This window comes from Rhipicephalus microplus, chromosome 5, assembly GCF_043290135.1.
Source record: "Rhipicephalus microplus isolate Deutch F79 chromosome 5, USDA_Rmic, whole genome shotgun sequence".
In the NCBI taxonomy this organism is placed as follows: Eukaryota; Metazoa; Arthropoda; class Arachnida; order Ixodida; family Ixodidae; genus Rhipicephalus; species Rhipicephalus microplus.
In genome coordinates this window covers 183,769,745-183,793,310 of record NC_134704.1, presented here as the reverse complement: position 1 = coordinate 183,793,310, position 23,566 = coordinate 183,769,745, and the positions used below count along the sequence as shown (strand labels likewise).

Here is a 23,566-nt window from a genome sequence, read left to right as displayed (position 1 = left end):
TTCTCGGCCAGATTTATCGGCGGTGTCACCCTTACGACGTTGACGATGGGGACCTTTTAGCTATTCCTAAGCTCGATATACCCGTCGCATATGGGATCCTCACGCGTTTCCCTTGGTGCGTAGAGGCAGGACGCCTGGAGTGAGTTATTTGCTCCTGACCGGCAGTCGTTTGCCCTATGTTCTTTTTTCCCACACTTGAAGCAGACGATGGCTACATTAGCGGCAGGTCTGTTGCGACACAAGTGCGGCGGGTGATTCCCATGATTGCAAATATAGCACTGTGGTAGTGGTGCGTGGCTGTTGCCTCCTTTCTCGTATTTCCCCTTCTCGTCCATTATGGGACCATCTTTCTTTGTTTTCGCTAGGCTTGCTCCACCCTGAGCTTCCAAAAACTGGTCTGCCAGCTCAAGCTGCCAGGTCTGCCAGGGATTCCGCCCTCCTTTCTTTCAAATATAATGCCAGGTTCGAACCACATCCATGCAAAAACCTCTCTCTAATCAACAATGCGCGGAGGGACTCGAATGCTGTCTCAGTTTTGGACAACTCAACCCATCTATCGAAGTAATGTCTTAAGCGACCCGCATACTGCCTTGCTGTTTCACCCCCTACTGGCCTCTCCTTATTAAACTTGTCTCAGAACCCATCCGCCGTGAAGCGAAAGCGCTTCAGGAGGGCGGTTTTAACCTTGGTGTAGTCCGCTGCATCTGTAGGAGGTAGCCTGCCATAAAAGCTTAGCGCCTCTCCTGTAAGACATGTCGAAAGCGCCGTCGCCCATTGGCTTTCAGGCCACTTTTGCCCTCTGGCGATGCTCTCAAACCGGCATATAAACGCATCTAAGTCGTCCCTTCCTTCGTCAAAGGTGACGGTGACGAGCAGTCTACCTGTGTGTATTCTCAAACTCGGCTCCTACCCGGCATCGCCATGCTCACTGCTGGATCGGCTCACACTGCTACCCTCACTGAGGCGAATCTTTAATTGCAGTAACTGCACTTCCCGTTCTCCGGCTTCCCTTGCCGCTTCTCGTTCTTTCTCCCTTTCTTCGCGTTCTCTCTCCTTTTCTTTGCGCTCTCTCTTCTTTTTCTTTGCGCTCTCTCTCCTTTTCTTCGCGCTCTCTCTCCCTTTCTTTTTTTTTTCCTCCCGGACCAGTGCCCGCTCTTCTCTGGCTAACGCCTGCGCCTGTTCCTGCTGCTCCTTAACCCATTGTCTCAGTTCGGTGCCCTCGAGGCCTAACTGTTTACCGTGTGCGATTCACTTGTCAAAATCCATACACTCCGTACTGCAAACTGTCACTATAATGCCACTATAAAAACAGCGCAATCATATGCAGGATGCAACTGCCTCAACTGTGCGACTCTATCACCATGCTGTACGCACGGTTCTCGTTCACCCCTCACTGTCTTACTCTTGTACGGAACGTCCTCGGAAGTTTTGTTACCAGCTGCCACTCTAGCGTCGCCAGCGCAAAGTTGGCGACGGGAATGACAGCAGGTTAGTTCAATCCGTACGCAAGCAGAGACAGTGAAGATATCAGAGATGTGAGAAAACAAAACAAACTTTACTCTAGCGATATTGCAGCACACGGCATCTAGTACAACACTTCAATACAACTAACAAAATACATCAACACTTGATACAACTAAAAAAAACTATGCTTGGGTACAATATAAAAAACAATAAATCAGCTTAGCAGAGAGAACTATTACAAACTACACAAACTAACCACAATAGAACTACGGAGGAGAAAGTTCGAAGATATAAACAGGTGAAGGCATACGTGTGATGACCGGCAGCGTTGCGTCCCCGACGATCGGATGCGAGAAGTCGAAGAGAGTTCTGGCACGACTGCGATGTTGGCGGTGTTGCAACGCTGGTGGCTCTGGGAGGCTAGTGCTTGCAGGTGACCTCGGGCAGGTTGAGCTAACTCGAGGCGAAGTCCCGATGTCTACGTTGCAGACGTTAATGTCGCGTCACAACTAGACGAATGGCTAAGTTTAGGTGGCCAGCCGATACAGAGCCACACTAAAAACTTCTAGATGAGATACTTGTTGATCTGTTTCTAAACCATGCTGGTCAGCGACTAGCCTGCCTAGCAGGGCAAAATCCTGCGCTTAAATCCCCCCCGTGTCTTCTCGCTCTCTTCCTTGGGAACAAGAGACCTCTACATTGGTCCAATCATGCACGTTTCATTGTTGAAAACTCCGCCCCAAAAAATATATTGACCCCACCACTTTTTAATTAGGAGAGGGCCCTCAACTAGCGAGAGTGACAACCTGTTGGGGTGCTGTCATACAGCTTGGCCACCAGAAGTTTTTCCGTGGGAACGGTCAGACTGTTTGGCTCTCAGCCGGTGCGTCCCGTAGTCTAAACTTTGTTCGGGGTACATTGCGGCCTTCCACGACCCTGCAGACGCCGCCGTAGGTACAAAGGATCAAACGTCGGCGGCGACGTTCGAAGAACACCCCATTCTGCACTTCCCGGCTCTCTTTCATGCGCCCGGAGTTCCCGCCGGTCAGCGGGGTAGTAAGACGCCCGTTAATTGCAGTGACGCCAGGTCCCAAAAATGGCAGTCCGTGACAATTGCCTTACAGATATGTACAAAGCAGCAATGCTTCAGTACACTGGGTGTCAAAACTAGGTAAGAAGAAAACATTAGAAGCCGAGACAAGGAGGGAAAACTATCATCACTTGAGGAGGGCTGGACACTATTCAATGCAGAAAGGTCAGCAATCATCCAGCCTATAGCAAAGCATACTATCAGTCTTGGTTTATGCTTGCACATAATGAAACTTTAATATGCCATGTATTTGTTCTTACTACAGAGGTCTGCTGGGAGGCATCAACTAGAAAGACCGAGTCAGTCACTAACACTGTAAATGACAAATGCTGTAAAATATATAGCCAAACCCCACCTACCATTTAGAAAGTCGAAATTACTGGTGAAGTGTAGGAAGGCACTTGAACCGAACAGTAACAACATTGAGTGGCCCCAAAGTTTTTCTACAAGAAAAAAAAAAAATGAAGTGCATATGGATTTCCTCAAAAGTGTTTAGGGGCAAAGCTCCTTTTAGTCTAACCTTGTCCTGTATGAGTCTTAACCGACAGTATCAAACAGGCAGACAAACAAAGAGATAAACAGACAGAAAGAAGCATCGACGGAAGCATTGACAGATGCACAGACGGGCGGATGAACGCACAAACGGACAGGTGGATGGACGGACGGGCAGACAGATGGATGCTTCGCCCCCCTCATCATGATTCACTCTGTGGATATGCTTTGATTTCTTTCACTCTTGTTCATGACATGGCACATTATGATGACCACTCACAAATATCTTGCCAATGCGATCAGAGCGCAGAAACCATGGCATAGAAATGCCTTTAATGATGAGCAAATGCAAGAGCTCTGATTAACAAACAGACATCTATGAGACCCTGCTATTGCTGCCATCATAGTCTCCATAGGTACCATGTTGGAATACAGATCTCGTAGACCATGCTTTCGCTCATGGTACTCTGAAAATTGTCACGAGTGTCTTGCACTATGCTCGGTATGCGGTCGTTAGAAGTGGACAAAAAAATTATTTGTTGATGACAAATTCTGGTGCAGGTGCTTAGACTAAGACTGGATGGCCGAGCAGGATTGGATGAGATTGCAGGACCAGTGTTGTATGCAAGCAAAATGAAAGGGAGCAGGACTTACTGGAATGACGTGGGAATTTGAAACTACAGTAAAACCTCGTTAATACAAAGTCACTTGGACCATGAGAAATCTTCAAATTGAGTGGGGTTTTGAATTAACAAAACATACAAAATGTGGAATGCAAGGAACTTAAATTGTTCAAGTTCATCAGGGCTGGTCATTTGCTGTGCCAGCTACTTTGTAACCCTAAGGGTCATGTTTGCCAACAATACCTGGTCACAGTTTTGCCGCAAACAGGGGGGGAATTCCGGGCCAAACTGCTGTCACCGCAAGAAAAAAAAAGACCAACTGAAATTCATGCTTGTGAAAAACAAGACATCTTCACAACACTGTAACGACACGCAGACATGTCACCTGCTCCTCGCTGTGTCATGATGCGACCATTCGCCCATTTTTTCTCGTAAGATAAAGAATTTAATAATGGACAGTGTGACGAAATTCGTGATGGGTTTTGGAAGGGAAACATCATCATTGAACCTTTCAACCCGAGTTTTCAAAGTAGGTGTTGCAGGCAAGAACTCTGCCAGCTGTGTAAGTGCGCGAATTGCTGGTGCAACCGGCACTCGGAGGTTCGCATACATCGCAGATTTTTCCAGACTGCCCTTTATTAATTTCTTTAAATTCCCAGAAAGAATTGATAAATCGTGACGCGCTGACCGTGCGAGAACCATGCGACATGCTGCCCACACGTCACTGATGTATTGATGTGAAGCACATCTTGTTTTCCACAGGCGCATATTTCAGTTGATCACGAGACCGTCGTTTTTTACATAATTTTATTTTTCATGCTGGAAGTAGTGAGGCAGAGGTGCTTCAGCTACCACTCATTAGTATAGCTAAAGTACATTGCCTAGTGGCTCTTAATGTCCATTGTTCCCGCGGATTTACGACGAAATTGGGATCGGGAATGGGCACACCTGCACCCAAAGTTTTTGAATGAACGAGGTTTTACTGCACCTGTAGAATTGGAGGGAGCATTTGCTTAGGTAGGGGCAGCTGCCCCAAATTTTAAGGTAGGTATCACTTCCAGGCAAAAGCCATAACTCGCTCACATTGCAAAACACACTCAGTGGGCTGATAAAGCTGAACAGGCTGTAAAAGCCGACCTAAGGGAAACCGGGTTTCAAGGACAAGTGTAACGAGGTAGAGCAGCTAGTGCTGCCAGTTATTTCATGCACGAAAGAAGCATGTTTAAAGCACAGAGAATTGTCAGAGTACATCACCAAAGGAAATACATGGCGTGCAATGAAACGCCGAATAGCCTCCCCAATACTATTTGTTGTTGAGCGCAATACGAACTCTAGGTACTTAGCACGTATTATCGTACAAGTAAACAGTACAGTGTAGGGCTTTTGGGTTGGCTACTTTTCCTTGCACACTGGTTCAAAATTTATACCGACTTGTCTCAAAAGCCTGCTTTACCATAGAACAAAGTCATTGGATTTTACATAGGCCTCATGTACCTATACGAACTACTTGTTTCTCATTTCACATACAACCGCCTCTACTCATCAGGCTAGCTCCAACTGTCATGTGTTATCACTCAGCACAAGCCACACCTGACCATATCAGAACATTACCGAATGTTTTCAATTGTTTTAAATAATATTGTATACACAACAAGAAAAGTAAAGTACTACATCGTGGAATGTACGTGAGCCCCAGCCAAATTGTTAGAATATGCTACGACTCTCTCAATAAGGGCCGTCACATAAGATCCATGCATCAGATGTCAACGACTGAAAACAATGCTCACCATCATGAGCATTCCTTTCTCTCGCTGGACCAATTACTATATGACCAGTTTTTTTACAATCCAAACAGCCATGCTACCCACCGTCACAATAAGGTGACAACATCAAGCACCAGCAAGCCTGCACCAGAGTGACGACTACGTCGACACACACGCTACCACAACAAACAAGCCCTACTAGGGACAGATGCTGCTCACCTAAGCATCTAAAGAAATAGGACTGAAAACCCATTCAACCTTCCAAAATACCAGCATCAAGCTCTAATATGTGAGACAAGTGCCAGGACAACGAGAAGCAAACGAGCTGAATGTCTAACACACACCCTGAAAATATGCTGTTACAGTTACTACTATGGTGCATGCATGCAGCATAAAAACAGTATTTGGTCCTCTCTGGTGGGATGCAGGCACACAGCACCACTCGAGAACAGTGCATTACCTAGGAGTTTGGGAGACTGCATGATCTGGCAATATGACAAGGCTAAACCCCAAATGCCATTGTTCAGGAAGTATTCAAGACTTTAGTGCTGCCAGAATGTATTCCTTGATGTCAGGTTTGGGGAAAACGATCACAAAATGTTACAAAAGGCCCACCACCCTCTCCCTTATTGATAAGGCAGAAAGAACACACCAGTCAATGCCACCACTCGTGACACCTGAAAATTTCTCAATTTGGTGGTTGGCACTTCGTACTAAATAAAGCCCACAGCCCATTGACTTCCTCTACTTTAAATTTCCCAGATGTCGCATTGGGACCACATCACGCTTTAATGAAAGTGGCATTAATTCCAATGAAGCAATATCACTATATCTGTAGCAGCACATCGTATACATAGATGCCCTTCAATATTTTATCTTTAATAGCATTCAGCACCAATGATGCTAACTCTTGCCATACACAGAAAGCTTCTCAGTAAATATCTGTGAAAATTCACACACACCCCCCCATCATGCGTGGCAAGCCCACATTTACAACTTTTACTGTGTTGTCTTTGGTCTTTCAGACTATTTCACAATGTTTGGCTGACAGAAGCATAGTTATTTGTAATGACACCTCGGAAAAGACTGTTATAGCGCTCAATCGGATCATTGGTGGAGCCTCGCAACAAGTCACCTCTGTGTGCTTTATGCAAGAGAGAAATATAATCTTTAGAGGTAAAAATATTTGATCTATCTGGCTGGGTAAACTAGTAATAATATTAAATATTTTAATGGTAAAATTTTGGCATTAAAAACTACAGACTAAAGCGGCTGGAGATTTCATCTTAATTGTTGAGAAAGATACGAGTACTACAGCTCCCAATTTGGAGAAATTCAAACCCTGTGATATGTGAACATTCAATGCAGACCATCTTATTAACCTTGTCAGATGCTTTGTACATATCTGTGTGCACAACAACTTTTTACTAGTTGTGTTAACTTGTACCTACGAGCAAGGTGCATTGATTTTTGGGGGAAATGAAGCTCCTGAAAAATAAATGTGTATTTAACGTCATGTTACAGTGTACTGTTGCATACAATCACTCTGCTGTAGGTGTTCTACGAGTCGTTCAACGTGCCGCTCTCTACCAGACGTGTAGAAAGCATAAGTATTCTTGGCTAAAAATTCTCATAGGCAACATTGCATGAAATTCAGAACCTGCCAATTGATTTCCTTCTTAGCAGAACATAAATGACCTTGAGATAAACAGATACTGTCTTAGTATTTATATAGATAAAATACTATAAAAATGTTAATCAATGTACTACGAAATAAATTTGCAGTGTTCGAATATAGCAAAGCCTTGAAATAATGTAGTGTATATTTGATGCATTTACAGACAGTTCTTCATAAACTGCATTTGAAAAGGCACACACTGAATTTGAATTGAATGAGAGACAAATAAAGGACTGAGCAAATGCTAGCTGCTGTCTAAAGCACTCACAAAAAAAGTTCTCCCTTAGTGCAACAAAGAGTGTAGTAGCCTCATTCGGAACTCATATGGATAATTATGTTCCTTTGAGACTCCAAAAAGTGCTTTCACACCTCGTGGATATAGCCATAATTATTTTTCCACAACCTCGAAATGTCAATTCCCAAATCAAGTATGAAGAATATTCAATTAGAAGCAGAAATTTAAATTACATCCACACTAATGTATAAATTGAACATGGTAAAATGACCACACAACTGGCACTAAGTTACACCATCACTGTGCCAGTCTGCATTTGGCACTTAATCCAACAGCTTGTTCCAAGCCACAGTCAAGAAAGTGCATGACATGAGACAAGCATACCCGTCTTTACGACGAGCCTTGTAGACGTGTCCATATGTGCCTCGGCCAACCTTGCAACCCTCGAACTCGAAAATGTCCTCCACCTTTGCACGCACACTAGCCGTCTTGACTTTGAAGTCATAATCCATATCTTGGCAGGGTCACCTGGAAATGAAGAGATGTAAAAATCCTTTGCTTACAACATGGTAACTCAATTTGTTATCAGTGACGCGCATAGGTGAGAAAAAAATCCGAGCTCACTCATAATCACTCAAGTTGGCTCCCAAGTCTGTTGGCATAAAATTTGCTTTTTTGACAATGGGGTCAATCCTGTTTATTGCCAATTACTTTTGATATTCTACCTTGAAATACGAGTTGTCTGTGGTCTCAATTTAGTAAAGACATTTTTATGAAATACTTGACTCACACGGAATAATCTTATCAAGAACTTCCTGGGAATGAGGTTGGGGAGGAAAGTAAAGGCACCTCTTCCCTCAACTCACACCTCTGATAAATAAACATTGACATGGTGCTTGAATGCTATAGTGTTCAGAGATATGTGAGAATAAACTTTGAGTCGGTAACAAAAGGTGAGGCACACTCGGACTCATGGCATTAAATTAGCTTTTTTGATAATGGTGTCAATCCTGTTTATTTCCAATTACTCAGCCGTATGCAAGATGTGTTTCACTGTCAGGGCCGACTCGGATTCAGGCTAACTAAATTTTTATTTATTTGGACTTACTCGACTTAGATTCACTAGAACTTTGTGTAATCGCACTCACTCACCAAAGTGTCCATCGCTCAGACTCACGGCCCGATCTGTGCGAGTCAACTCATGAGCGAGTTGGCCGAACTGTGGTGCCGTGAGAAGTTTCATTCACTGGACCAGTGAATGCAACGAAACAACAGAAAATCTTAATATGTGGCAGAGCCAACATTGCTGTATAGGATTCTGCCGTGAAGGCTTGCAAGATCATGGACCAAGCTCCAGTATGTGACCGTGATGGCCAGCGGCAGCAGCAGTCAGTATGCCCACCGCAGTCACCAGTCTGCTTGCCTGGCCTCACATCCACATGCGAGTACATTCTTGCTGTAGAAATCAGTTTTGCTTTGAGCTTTGTTCCTGGAGAAGATGTACTTACAATAACATGGATTACTGACGGGACCAGAAAGGCATCGGTCCCAGGTTCGATACCCAGACTAGGACAAGTTTTTTATAAACTGAGAAGCTTTCTTCCATAAAATCCTTGGAATCCCATTGATCCTTGGAATCTATAGATTTCATGGCGACTTTGTGCTACAAAAGAGTGGTTGTCGACTCTTTTCATTTCATTGCTCTTTTGGACCCCTGTGCGATCTCACAGAGCCGATTGGCGATATTGTCACGTAAGACCGAGGGTAGCCCGAAGACAGGAGACCGGGAGGTTAGTAGAAATAGAAGGAGATCCGTTTATTTGGCGGACTTGCGCCCACTAAAGGAAAACAGACCCACCGGCTTAGCGGGAGGCGAACAGCGCGTTCGACGGCCGTCGGGTAACAGAAATGTCCCACTGGAACGCAAGGCGCGTTCACCATCCGAGATACAGTCGCCGTAGCGTCTGGCGCTACCTCGTTATCAATGAATGGTCGACGTGCGGGCCATGATCTTCGCAGATGAGTCGCGGTGCATCCTGGACCACGATAAGGCTGCGTGCCGGCGGTATCGGCATGCGCAACACTATCCGCAATACGTCTCGCGGCATTGCTCCCCTCCTCAACGTAAGCATCGACCAGATGCTTTGTTTAAAATAAAACCAAAACAAAAGTACAGCCTGTGCGAAAGTAAATGGCAAATAAGCACGAATCACGCACACATAAACAAAACAAGAGATGCAAACAGGGAGCCTCCTTTAGCGCGCATGATAGGGCTTCAAACGGGCGACGTGTACCACTTCTTGTCGTGCGCGGCGTCGTTGGGATGAGCTAGCTCCATCAGGGACCACTTCATAGTCCACTTCACCCACTTGACGGATGACTTTGTATGGGCCGAAATCACGGCCCATGAGTTTTTCCCTTAATCCTCGGCGGCGAACCGGCGTCCAAACCCAGACTTTGTCACCTGGCCTGTATGTTAAATCGCGTCTCCGCAGGTTGTAGCGTCTTGCGTCGTTTCGCTGTTGGTCTTTTATGCGCAGACGAGCAAGCTGCCGGGCTTCTTCTGCGCGCTGAAGGTAGGCGGCCACGTCTAGGTTGTTTTCATCGGTGACATTAGGCAGCATGGCGTCCAGGGTAGTAACGGCATCCCTCCCATGGACGAGATTAAATGGTGTCATTTTAGTGGTCTCCTGCACCGCGGTGTTGTAGGCGAAGACCACGTAAGGCAGAATTAAGTCTCAGGTCTTGTGTTCTGTGTCCACGTACATAGCGAGCATATCGGCAATGGTCTTGTTCGAGCGTTCCATGAGACCATTTGTCTGCGGATGGTACGCAGTTGTTCTTCGGTGATCTGTATGACTGTAATGTAAGATTGCCTGAGTAAGATCAGCCGTAAACGCTGTTCCCCTGTCTGTTATTAGTACCTCAGGTGTGCCATGACGGAGGAGAATTGATTCGACAAAAAATTTGGCAACTTCTACGGCTGTGCCGTTCGGGAGGGCCTTAGCTTCAGCGTATCGGGTAAGGTAATCAGTGGCCACTATGATCCACTTGTTACCGGATGTTGACGTGGGGAAAGGTCCAAGCAGGTGCATACCAATCTGTTGGAATGGTCTCGACGGGGGTTCAATTGGCTTGAGAAATCCAGCTGGTTTTGTTGGAGGTCTCTTCCGGCGCTGACATTCGCGGCAACTCTTGACGTACCGCGCAACATCTGAGGAGAGGCGGGGCCAGTAGTATCGTTCTTGAATTCTGTGGAGTGTGCGTGTAAAACCGAGAAGGCCTGCAGTGGGTTCGTCATGTAACGCTTGTAAAATTTCTTCTCTGAGGCTGCTTGGGACGACAAGAAGATAAGCTGCCTTATTCGGTGCGAAGTTCTTTTTAACTACCACCCCGTTTTGCACACAGAAGGAGGATATCCCACGCTTGAAGAGTGCAGGCGGTATGGAGGCTTTTCCTTCGATGTAGTTGATCAACTGTTGTAGCATCGGGTCTGAGCGCTGCTGTAATGCAAAGGTGCTGCTGCTGATAGGCCCAAGAAAGGCATCGTCGTCTTCATGGCTTGGTGGTGCGCCGACAGGGGCTCTTGAGAGGCAGTCTGCGTCGGAGTGCTTACGACCAGATGTGTAGACTACCTTCACGTCAAACTCTTTTAAGCCGTAGGCTCCATCGAGCGAGGCGGCCAGAAGGGTCTTTCAAACTGGCCAACCAGCACAACGCATGATGGTCCATTACGACCTTGAAGGGTCTGCCATATAAGTATGGGCGGAATTTCAAGGTGGCCCATACTATCGCAAGACACTCCTTCTCAGACGTGGAATAGTTCACTTCCGCTTTCGACAGTGAGCGGCTTGCATAAGCGATGACGCGCTCACAGCCCTTGTGCTTCTGAACGAGAACGGCACCTAAGCCGATGCTGCTGGCGTCTGTATGTATCTCAGTTTCGGCATTTTCATCAAAGTGACCCAGCACAGGCGGCGACTGTAAACGTTGTTGAAGTTCTTTGAATGCCTCACATTGCTCAGCTTTCCATTCGAAAGGGGCGTCCGACTTGATGAGCTGCGTCAAAGGGGCAGCAATGTGTGAGAAGTTCTTGACGAAGCGTCGGTAATAGGCGCACAGTCCTAAGAATCGGCGCACTGCTCTCTTATCTTGCGGTTGAGGAAACTGTGCGATAGCGGCTGTCTTCTCGGGATCTGGTCTTATGCCATCTTTGCTTATAACATGGCCAAGGAACTGTAGTTCTTCATAGGCAAAATGGCATTTTTCTTGCTTCAGTGTCAGCCCTGATGACTTAATTGCGTCCAGTACCGTCTGGAGCCTTTTCAGGTGGTCGCTAAAGTTGGAGGCGAAGACGACCACATCGTCCAGGTATACTAGACATATTTGCCACTTGAGACCTGCCAGTACTGTGTCCATTAGACACTGGAAGGTTGCTGGAGAGGAACGAAGTCCAAATGGCATCACTTTGAACTCATACAATCCATCCGGCGTGACGAAGGCGGTCTTTTCTCGGTCTCTTTCATCAACTTGAATTTGCCAATACCGTGTCTTCAGATCAATGGACGAGAAGTACCTTGCATCACTAAGACGATCTAGGGTATCGTCGATCTTTGGTAAAGGGTACACGTCCTTCTTGGTTACACTATTCAACCGTCGGTAATCGCCACAAAACCGAAGACTTCCGTCTTTCTTTTTGACAAGGACGACTGGTGCTGCCCATGGGCTTTTTGATGGCTGAATTACATCGTCGTGTAACATTTCCTCAACTTGCTCTCGGATGCCCTGACGTTCACGTGCCGACACACGATAAGGGCTTTGATGGAGAGGGCGGATGTCTTCTTGTGTTATGATTCGATGCTTTGCCAGAGAAGTGTGTCGGACCTGTGAAGAAGTGGCGAAACAGTCGTCATAACGTCGAAGGAGGTTCTGGAGCAGTTGCTGCTTGCATTGAGGCAAGGAAGGGTTAAGCCCAAACTCCATAAGCGCGAAAATGCACGCGACAGCGACGAGCGACGCGATGTAGATCGGCGTCGCGCGATCAGTCGCTAGCGCAGGCAAACCTCATTCACGCGACGGCTTCGGCGAGCGAATTCCACTGTTGCTGGCATGAGGCCGTCAGCTCGCACCAAGAAAACCACGTAGCGAGCGGTTTCCAATTAAAAAATAAGATATATTGTTGTGTAATGGAACGGAAAGTGTTTATTATTGCCTTGCAGCATTTTTTATGTGCGCATGCGTAATAAACATTGCGTTATTTCTTGTTGCGCATACGTGACTCGGGCAGGGTCACGTGCACCTATGTAGTCTTCGTCTTTTCCGGTTTTTCGCTATTGGCTGCTTGAGCCCAGCACTTCCGGGCGATGAGCGACGGTTTCCAAATCTGGAGAACCGAGCGATCGCGCGAAAACGAGCACGCGACACGTCGCGGGAACGCCCTGTTTCCTCGCTCATAGCGTCGCTCGTCGCTGTCGCGTGCATTTTCGCGCTTATGGAGTTTGGGCTTTAATGTCGAATGACAGCTGCGAGTTGTAGGTCTGTGGGGTGATGGTCGCTGGATTCGAGAGGGCGAGGGTGTCACTGACTGGCGCGATTTCATCGAGAAAGGCAATGGTCGTGCCTTTGGCCAGGTGACGGTATTCTTGGCTGAAATTTGTTAGCAGAACTGGGCCCTGTCCATTCTGGAAGTCCGCAATGCCTCTTGCGATTGCGATATCACGGCCAAGCAAAAGCTGTATGTTACCTCCGACGACGCCATGAGCATTTTCGGCAGTACCAGTGGTTACGGGGATTAGGGTCGTTGATCGGGGTGGGACGCTCACGTCATTCTCGAGCACACGGAGGGCTGCGCAATTTTTGGTGCTGAGTATGAATTTATGGCTTCATCCGAGGAAAGTTTGATGGATCTGGACGCCAGGTCAATAACCGCGTGATGTTGAGTCAAGAAGTCCATGCCGAGAATGACGTCACGGGAGCACTGTGGGAGCACCAAGAAAGTGGCAAGGTATGTGTGACCATCGAATGTCACCCTTGCAGTACATCGCCCCGATGGGGTGAGGAGGTGGCCTCCCGCTTTGCGGATCTGCGGGCCGTCCCAAGCCGTCTTAACCTTCTTCAGTTGTGCTGTCAATGGCCCGCTGATGACCGAGTAGTCAGCTCCTGTGTCAATCAAGGCAGTTACCGGGTGGCCGTCGATAGATACTTCAAAATCGGTGGCACGTGGGCTGGAGTTGCGCGTTGGTTTTGGGTTCGGGTTACGGCTTCGTCTTGTTGCTTCGTTTTGCTTCATCTCGCGGCTTGGGTTGTTGTGCGTTGTCGTCGTAGATGATGTGCTGTCGTCATATATGGTCGTCGGTGGAGGGTCTTCAACTTTTCCTCTTGAAGCAACCTCACCTCCAAAGGTTGCTGGTTTTAGTTTCCCCTACGGGGGCTTGGGGACCTTCTTCATTCGTTGTTGCTGCGGTTCGGTGACGTGAAGCGTGGGGATGGCGGTGATGGAGAACGGCTGGACATGTACTCTGTACGGCGCAAGTAGTCTTCGATTGCCGGAGGTTGTTGTCCAGGGCGTGGCCGTGGTGCCTGAGATGAGAAGCCATGCAGTCCCATCCGCCTGTAGGGGCAGTGTCGAAGAATGTGGCCGGTCTCACCGCAGTGAAAGCATAGGGGACGGTCGTTGGGGGGGTCTCCAGGTGTCGCATTTTCTTTGGCTCGGGCGTCTCTCGTATGTAGGGTGGGCGGGTAAGGGCGGACTGCTACTTGGGGCTGCAGCGTACCGTCGAGGACTGGGCTCGTTTCGTCGGGGTGGCCTAGTAATCACTGCAGCGGCGTAAGTCATTGCTTCGGCCTCTGTTCGAGTCGTCGCTGATGAAGAGCCAAGCGCCTACTGGACTTCATCACACACTATGTCCAAGAGAGATGCTCCTTGGGGGGGCTGGGGGGTAGGAGGTAGCAATCGGCGTAGTTCTTCCTTAACCACTTCTCGAATAGCTTCCCACAGATCGTTGGTGGTTAGCCCACCTTGAATCGGTTCTGAGTAAAGCGAGCTGAGCTGAAACGGGCGGTTGTATTGCCGAGTCCGGGCGTCCAGGGTCCTTTCTATGGTGTGCGCTTCTTCAGTAAATTCGGCGACTGTTTTATGAGGGTTCCTTATGAGACCGGCGAAAAGCGACTCCTTCACCCCTCGCATTAGGTATGCGACCTTTTTTCTTCGGTCATGTCTTGGTCCGCTCGCCTAAAAAGACGTTTCATTTCTTCGACGTACACGTTTAGGGTCTCATTGGGCTGTTGGGTCCTCAATTCTAGCAGCAGCTGGGCCCTTTCTTTTCACATGATGTTGGTGAAGGTCCTGAGCAACTCACTCTTCAGAAATTCCCAGGTGGTCAGTATGGTCTCATGATTTTCATACCACGTTTTGGCGGGGCCATCCAGGGAAAAGTAAACGTATCGCAGCTTCATTTCTTCATCCCACCTGTTTATGGTAGCCACGCGCTTGAATTGGTCGAGCTATTCTTCTGGGTCTTCAGCGGCATAACCATGGAAAGTTGGGGGCACCCGCGGCTGCTGCAGCATGACAGGGGTAGGTGATTGCGGGGTGCTCATGGTGGCTGTGGAAGCGTCCTTTCGTGGTCGCGTGGGGTCCGGTAGCGGTCCCAGCTCAGGTGGCAGGTTTCGGAGGCGGCGACTGCTTCGAGTATCTGTGTCTTCAGCGTCCTCGTTCTCTGCAGTGGCTGTTTTCAGGTCGTTTTTGTGCATACCCCGCACCTCCACCAGATGTCATGTAAGAGTGAGGGTAGCCCGAAGACAGGAGAAGGAAAACAGACAGGAGACAGGAGAAGACACTAAAGGAAAACAGACCCATCGGCTTAGCGGGAGGCGAACAGCGCGTTCGACGGCCGTCGGGTAACAGAAACGTCCCACTGGAACGCAACGCGTGTTCGACGGCCGTCGGGTAACAGAAATGTCCCACTGGAACGCAAGGCGCGTTCGACGGCCGTCGGGTAACAGAAATGTCCCACTGGAATGCAAGGCGCGTTCACCATTCGAGATACAGTCGCCGTAGCGTCTGGCGCTACCTCGTTATCAACGAATGGTCGACGTGCGGGCCATGATCTTTGCAGATGAGTCGCGGTGCATCCTGGACCACGATAAGGCCGCGTGCCGGCGGTATCGGCATGCGCAACACTATCTGCAGTACGCCTCGCGGCATTATACATGAATTACAGTCAGAAAGTGGTACATCATTTTGTGCGTATATCTCACAACGAATGCTCATTAGTAAGACGGTAAGTTGAGCCAGTTGGTTAGGATCCATCATGAACTTATTTACAGTGCGACACCAGAAAACACAGACAGGGAAGGAGGGAAAAAGGTAGCTCGCACTTAGATGTTTCGCGTTTTCCACAAAGGAACCTAGCATGCCTGAATACTTTTTACCCGTTCCGCATACCGAATTCCGATTTTGTGTGCGAGTGCCTGAAAAATAACTCGATGAGCTTACGTAGCGCCTTGAGGGTCGACGTGGAAAATTTATATTATTTCCTTCCGCATTGCCAGGTTATGAAACGCGTAAAAGCCTGCATTGTGTTTGACAACAATGAAGAATCTTTCATCAATGGTTGCGGTACTTTTTTAGAATCATTTCCTGAACTTTTGTCATTTTACCTGGAGAGTACCGTTGTGTCGTGGCGGGGGGATCTTTATGTACAAAAGTCCGGTGTCTGCGCAGGGCCATGCGTGGCCCCTATCATTAGTGACATTGTTTTAGGCTACATTGACAGGCAGCTGGAGGGTCACCTTAGGAAGTACTGCTGTGCCTTTTTTCGTTATGTCAATGATTTTGCAATTTTTTTCCCACAATGACACTCACCATAACGACCTTAATCACATTCTCAAGTTGTTCAGTCAGCATGATATAGTCTCGCCTTCACTCACGAGGTCTGTAAGAATTACGAGCTACAGTTTCTGGACCTAAAGCTAACCTTTGGTAAAAAATCATGTGTGTTGAAAATATGAACCAAGATCAGTGAAGCCTATCTTAAACTACAAGTCTGGTCATTCTAAGATTGTGAAGAGAGCGATTGCAAAGACAATTTTAAATGCGTCGCTCAGGAAATCCTGTGTGCACGCGTCGAGTACTGTTTTTCATAACCAGGTAAAACGCTTAGTAGATGCTGGGTATCCTGACAAGGTGATTTCTTTTGTGTGTGAGTCTATGGTTCGGAGCATTAAGCTCATGAAACACAGAGGAGCTCAAGCGAAATGTGATGAAAAAAAAAAAAGAGCACTTTTTCTTATGTACACAAATTGGCGCATGGGCTGAAAAACGTAGGTTCAAGGTATGGCGTCGACATTCTTTTTTCCGCCAAACATAAGGTAGGTCGCATTTGACCGATGGTTGATAATGCGCGGTGAATCATAAGAAAAAGTACATCGCATCCGTAAAAAAAGCTGTGTATTTAACTCCATTATCGGATGGTAGGGAGTACGTAGGACAAACGAAATGATGTGTGAATGTTCGTTTAAAGGAGCATGAGTTATCTCTTCAAGGGGTCGCGCGACTTTACCTACCGGAACATTGCAGGTCATGCGGTTGTCGTCCCATTTTTTAGAGAACCACCATCATCTTCAAGTATCCTAACCAACTAACAAGAGAAATTGCTGAGGCATATGATATTAAGATTAGGGCTAGCAAGTGCATTAGTGAACCCTTCGTCACACTGCACGAAAAGGAATTAACCTATTTAGGCCAACCTTGATTATCGCTATAAGTGTGACAACGCTACCTCGAAGCACCTCTTGTTTTGCGCATATCGTGATGTAAGCTGCCCGTACCTATATATATACATTTCGCCCCGTTTTTTCCAATAAACAACATTTGTGAGTCAGCGCCGTCTTTTCTTTCTCTTTTGCTCCTTCCCTGTCTGTGTTTTCTGGTGTTGCGCTGCAAATAAGTTCACGATGAATGCTCATTACAACAGACATTTTGCTCAACTCAACATGCAACATGCAAGCAGTCAGTGACCTACTCTTCACTGGTTGTGTTTTGCAACAGCAGTTCTTCTTACTCGTCACTTTTAGAGCTGTGCTAACACTTCTTGCCGTGGCACTATCACCGTCGTAATCTCGTCACACGTCATATTGAACTGTCTTTGTGAAGCAAACAAACAGCGAGATTGCACAGTAGTAACAAGAAAGCTTGATTGTGAAGAGTACTTCACATAGTTATAGCCCACTTCAAGTGCTTTGTGCGAACGGTTTCGCATGTGCAACATTGCATGTAATAAAATCAAGAACACAAAATCTTCTCGGTGCACATTCACAGTGCTGGCAGTTGTACAGCTTACACTCATAGCCAAGATACAAGACAGTACGTAGAGCCAGAACATCATTAAAGGGCCACACACCACGGCCCATACCAAATTTTAATTGCACCACAGAAATTGTTGGGTGACCGATGAGGAACATTTTGCTACAAAAATTTTTTGAATCGATTCATTACAAACTGAGAAAACTGATCTTTAAAAGTGGCGCGAAACGATGAGAGGAGGCAAGCTCGGAACCCTTGCTGCTTCTTCGCGTAGCCTTCGCGAGCCCCATCCTTTCCAGCATCCGATCAAGAGGTCATGTGCGCATGATGTGCCCAAACGAGACCAACCCCCATGCACGCAAGCGGCTTTTTTTTTTCTTTGCCAGTGTTGTTTTAATGTCTACTGCCTGTTTCTGCGGGACTGTTCGGAAACGCTTGCTTAGACGCGGTAGAATAGATGAGCACAATGAGTGCACGAACGCGTAGGAGTGTTTCATGGCTGTCTGCTCGATGCACTGACAGCAGCTGCGGGAGCACGAATGCATGCGAAACGCCGGCACATGAACCCCGCATCTCATTGCAATTCACGGGGAAAAAATGAAGAAAAAAGAATGCTTATAATCCCTCATTGCATCTCATTATTTATTTAGAGATTTATTATTCTCTTCAAGCAAGAAATACGCAAACTAGGTATGTGAAATCATTTTCGCCATGTCACGTCCTACTGTTGGCCACATCAGAGCATACTCGTCTACATAGAGGACCAACGTCACTGCATTGTGTGTACGTAGCGTCATTCATACACACACGTCATGGCCTCACTCTTTGGGCGCTTGCTCATAAAAAGAAGGAGGAGCAGCGTTCATCTTGAAATACGACCCATTTCCGCGGCGCGTAGCACTGCAAGTTTCGGTAGACAAGATCACGAATGCCTCCTCTACGCATTGCACTTGTCAGCTCAAAGTTGTCAAACCTGGTGAGTGGCCCTTTAAGAAGTGGCTTTTACACAATGTCATAAAAAATACAAAATGAGTTAATTGCATTTTTGCAGAACTAAAGAGGAAAGATATGAAGGATTCTGGGCATGACATTGTAATATGATCATCACTCATGAGTGAACACTGCTTGTGCAAGATGAGTATGTCAGAAATTGGGATAATATCAAATATGAGACTTTTCCTCATTTGAACTGTACAACTTCATTATTGCGGACTAGCCCCCGTATTCAAGAACGTCCCTTCACTTAACGCTTCACCTTCACTTGAGAAAGCCGATGGGAGCGCCATCTCTAAGAACGGCAAGTCACTGCATATCAGGGATAACCTGCTGCGATTCTTGAGTTGCGCAGCGTCATTTTCAGCCGAGCAGTGGCGCACTGCTCAACTCTGTCAAGTGAAGGATGAAAGTCGAGTCGAGGAGCGTTTGTGAATACGGTGGTAAGTCATTGTGCTGAAGTCATTTCACTTTTGATATGAAATCCTGGTCCCTGCTGCTTATGACTTCATGGGGTAAACACCAAGAGTTCTTGCAGTAAAAGATTCTCCAGCATTCTCACAGTACTATTCAGTGTTTGGATCTAAGCCTGAAAAAGGCGGCCTTTTGTTGCTTTGCATGAAATTGCAGCATCGTGCAACTGTCATCACTAGATTACAAATGTGTCAACAAAGAATCTATCACTTGAAGAGTGTAAAAGACTATTGTCACATGGGCACTTAGAGCGGAGACCAATATAAATTTGAATTCCTAAATAATTTCATATTAGGAGCCACTGAACACACCTTTCAGCACAACGTAAACCTACAATAGCATCAAACAACCTTACACCGCAGCAAGTGTTGACCAGAACTCCAGCACGTATACTCAACCTATTCCCAGGGCACAAAGCGGATGCACTGCGAACAGCCCGGCCAAATCACGCAGTGATGCACAGGAAGGAAAGTTCACAAGGAGGGCACGTAGTTGCCACTTTGTCACACGCTCTCTTCACACAGATTCAACTTGTGAGGGCATTCACAACAGCATTTCTTATCTTGCAGTAGATTTCTGCTATTACCTCATAAGATTTCTAACACAGCCCAAAAGCCACGTTTGAATAAAATGTGCACCAGAATCACACTAGGAGGTGGCGAGTGAGTTTCACAGCACACACTGACACGGCTTCTTTGTTATCACCCCCCTCCCCCCCTTCGTAGCTTCCTCATGCTCGAGCATTGGGACAGAAGAAAAAAAATTATGACAAATTCCTTGAATTCTGCTCAGTGAATGATTTTTGGTGATACATTCCTGAGGCAATAAACAGGGCTCGTTCAATTACTTCAAAAAGTAGTTCAAGACCCAACTTGTACATAACTGCACAAGTACTATCATAATGTAAAAAAATGCAGTGTGGCATCTAAGTGCACTGTTGTTACACCTTCCTTTTCAAGTGATTGTATCCTGGACGGCAATAAACAGCCACTATAGTCAGCCACGGTAAAACCAAGAACCACTCTGGCATCTTTTGACGGCCATGAGGGTAAGAGGGCAATGAAAGTAGCATGCCATGCTGTGTTTATTTTTCATCTTCCCTAGTAGTTGATGCGCCTATTCATGGGTTTCACACACACCCCCAGTGTTGTAACCTTGCACACATTTGGCACGGGCATCATAGAAGAAAATAATGCACTGGGCAGGTACAAATTTAGTACAATGCAGGATGGGAACTTGTGCTGTTTCAGGTGTTTCCCACCCATTCCACTTCTACAAGTGCAGTTTCTTTGCGCTTTCACTCATTCAACATTTACAACATACGATTGGCATGCATTGGTACTGTTTGGACATCACTGTAGAAGTATTCTGTCTGCCACTGGTACAAAATAAACTGCTGAAGCACAAGCTCAGTGCCATCACGAACAGAGTCCTACTGTGCCATTAATTTCATACTATGGAGTACTGTCAGTGATTTCTTTTTTTTTTTTGCCTCGTTGACTAAACCTAATGTTTTCCTTACAAGTGACGTACAAGTCAATGTGGCCTTCCTATTCATCAATCATGAGTTGTCCGAGCAGCCCAAAGTGGTGAATTCAACCAATCAATGTGTCCCCGACTGTGAAAGTGGGATATGACACGTTTTTGTGCAGCGCCCAATATACCTGCCTAACAATGGCGATGTTTATTTCAACTGCATTGTTCCTGAGCACTTTTAACAGACTATGAGAGAAAATGACCACATTGAAGTGCTTCGGGCACTTGAATGTCATGCTGTTTAAACTTGTGCTACACTGCAACACCAGGACAATGTGTATAAGAGAAATTACTCATTGTAAAAGACAGGGCGTGCAAACAAGTACTTCTTTCTTGCGTCCACGCGCCCGCCTCTTTAAGAATGAGTACGTACCAACTAGCTGAGCTTTCGGCTATCAAAGAAAGTACCCCACGCCAACAATGTGCCAGTCAAGAAGCACATTGACATCCTTTTACACGCTACAAGGCTGCAGACAACGTTATGCACAACTACGCAGTGTAAAAATAACGCGGCAATCGGTAACTGTGAGCAAAATTCAACTCTAACATGCCAACACAACAGCACGGATGACGCTGGTAATCATGCTGAAAAGGCGGGATCTGCAGTTCTCACAACAGCACGGATGACGCTGGTAATCATGCTGAAAAGGCGGGATCTGCAGTTCTCTCCATCACAAAGTTGTGACAACGCGGATGAATTCCTTTCGTTTCATCCTCCTGGATGCAATTATAGCATGTTGCTATCCCTTTGAGTAGATGTAGTTTAGCCGGAAGAGAACGCTCACTAAATGACCTCGAAGGGCCTGTTTCGAGATAAATCGTATCTCGCAAATGCCGTCATTGGGCGATTCGCGCTTATTATATAACGCATTTTCGCTCTCTTAGCAACCGGGCGGTGCGACAAACGTCGCGTGTTGGGACCGAAATGCCGGCACATGTCGCGCATCTCTGAGAGCTTCAGACGCTCACCTCGTTAGTACGCGACAACCAGCCTGCCAGTGGACGTTTAAGCGCAATCGAGGAGAACCGCATTTGATTTCACTGAGGACAACGACCCGACTTTGCGCGACGCAGCATTCGGCCTCCAGTTCAGTGTTAAAAGCCGTCGCAGTGCTGCATCACTTCACACAAAGCACGAAAACTTAACAGAACACAAAAACAATGGTAGCAGCTAGTAGTGGCACGGCCACTGAATGAAAAAGCGCCCGGTACGGCCCGCCGTATCGAGCGGCTTTCAATGAGAGAGCGCGTGTCAGCCGTAGTTGCAGTTGCGGCCGCCGCAGCGCGACGGGGTGGGGACAGGAAAGGTGGACAAAGCTGACATAAACAACTACCGTCCTATAACAGTGACATCAGTGGTCTACAGGCTGGCGATGCAGATTATAAAGGAAAGACTGCAGGCATGGATAGAGGATGAGGGGGTGCTGGGGGAACTGCAGAATAAGTATCGGAAACACAGGAGGTTGGAAGACAATCTGTTCTCACTGACGCAGTGCATAGAAATAGCAGAAAAGGAACACAGTCCCCTGTGGCTAGCATTTTTGGATATCAAGGGAGCGTACGATAGCGTGATTCAAGAGGAATTGTGGGGAATCCTGGACGCACTAGGCGTGGAAGAAGAAGTCACTAATCTTAAAGGATATCTATAAAGGTAACAAGGTAGTTTTAAAGTGGGGAAAACAGGCATCCAAGCCTGCAGAGGTAAAACGGGGGCTTGGGCAGGGGTGTCCCCTGTCACTCTTATTATTCGTGATGTACCTACAAGGATTAGAGGCCAAATTAGAGGAAAGTGGACTGCGCTTCAAGCTCTCTTTCGTAAAACAAGGAAAACTCATCGAAAAGGCACTACCAGCATTGATGTACGCAGATGATATAGTGCTAATGACCGACAACAAGGAAGATTTGCAGAGATTGGTGGACATCTGCGGTAATGAGGGAGATAGGTTAGATTTCAGATTCAGTAAGTAAAAATCAGCAGTCATGATTTTTAATGACAATGAAGGTAGTGAGCTTAGAATACAGGAGGTCACGCTAGAGATAACAGATAAATACAAATATCTCTGCGTATGGATAAGCAATGGGACGTACCTAAGGGAACGCGAAATATACGTGTCGACTAAAGGTAACAGGAATGCAGCGGTAATGAAATACAGGGTACTGTGGAATTACAATAGGTATGATGTTGTGAGAGGAATATGGAAAGGGGTCATGGTTCCTGGTCTGACGTTTAGCAATGCGGTCTTGTGCATGAGATCAGATGTTCAAGCAAGATTAGAAATTAAGCAACGTGGAATAGGTAGGCTTGCTTTAGGAGCTCACGGGAATACACCAAATCAGGGAGTACAAGTTGATATGGGATGGACATCATTTGAGGGCAGGGAAGCTAGCAGCAAGATAACATTTGAGAAGCGATTGAGAGAAGTGGGGGAGGAGCATTGGGCTAGGAAGGTTTTCAGCTACTTGTACATGAAGAATGCCGATACAAAATGGAAGAAGCGAACCACAAAATTGACTGGTAAATATTTAGAAAACAGCAGGGGTCCAAACCAAAGAGAATTATTGGTTAAGAAGTAGGTGAAGAAAGCTGAGACCGATATGAGGAGAATTGGCATGATTAAGAAGTCCGCACAAGAGATCTATCGAACTTTTAAGCAGGAAATTGCCAAGGAAAAATTCCATGATAATACGCGTGGTAGTTCTCTACTGTTTGAGGCCAGAGTGGGAGTATTGCGAACCAAGACATATCGGGCCAAATATGAAGGGGTATAGACACGGTATGCAGTGCGTGTGGAGAGGAAGAAGAAACTGCCGAACACTTGATAATGTTCTGTAAAGGGTTTCACCCTATAGTTCAGGATGAGGGCGCAGAGTTTTTCAAAGCACTGGGGTTTAGGGACAGGGAAGGCAAAATA

At 46.7% G+C, this 23,566-nt stretch overlaps 1 protein-coding gene across 3 annotated transcripts in view; it reads right to left on the bottom strand.

Annotated features, from left to right (window-relative positions):
- LOC119174068 (cyclin-dependent kinase 8) overlaps positions 1 to 21,865 on the bottom strand; it is a 209,301-nt gene extending 187,436 nt beyond the window's left edge. For 2 of the 3 annotated variants that reach the window (XM_037424854.2, XM_075896281.1), the window contains exons 1-2: positions 21,624 to 21,860; positions 7,730 to 7,873 (exon numbers count right to left, since the gene is read on the bottom strand). In XM_037424854.2, the coding sequence (XP_037280751.1) occupies positions 7,730 to 7,857 (128 nt within the window). In that variant the 5' untranslated portion in view covers positions 7,858 to 7,873; positions 21,624 to 21,860. Of the gene's footprint in view, positions 1 to 7,729; positions 7,874 to 21,623 lie in introns of all 3 variants that reach the window. The other variant, XM_075896280.1, reaches the window with a different exon arrangement.
- Between the last annotated feature and the right edge of the window lie 1,701 nt (positions 21,866 to 23,566).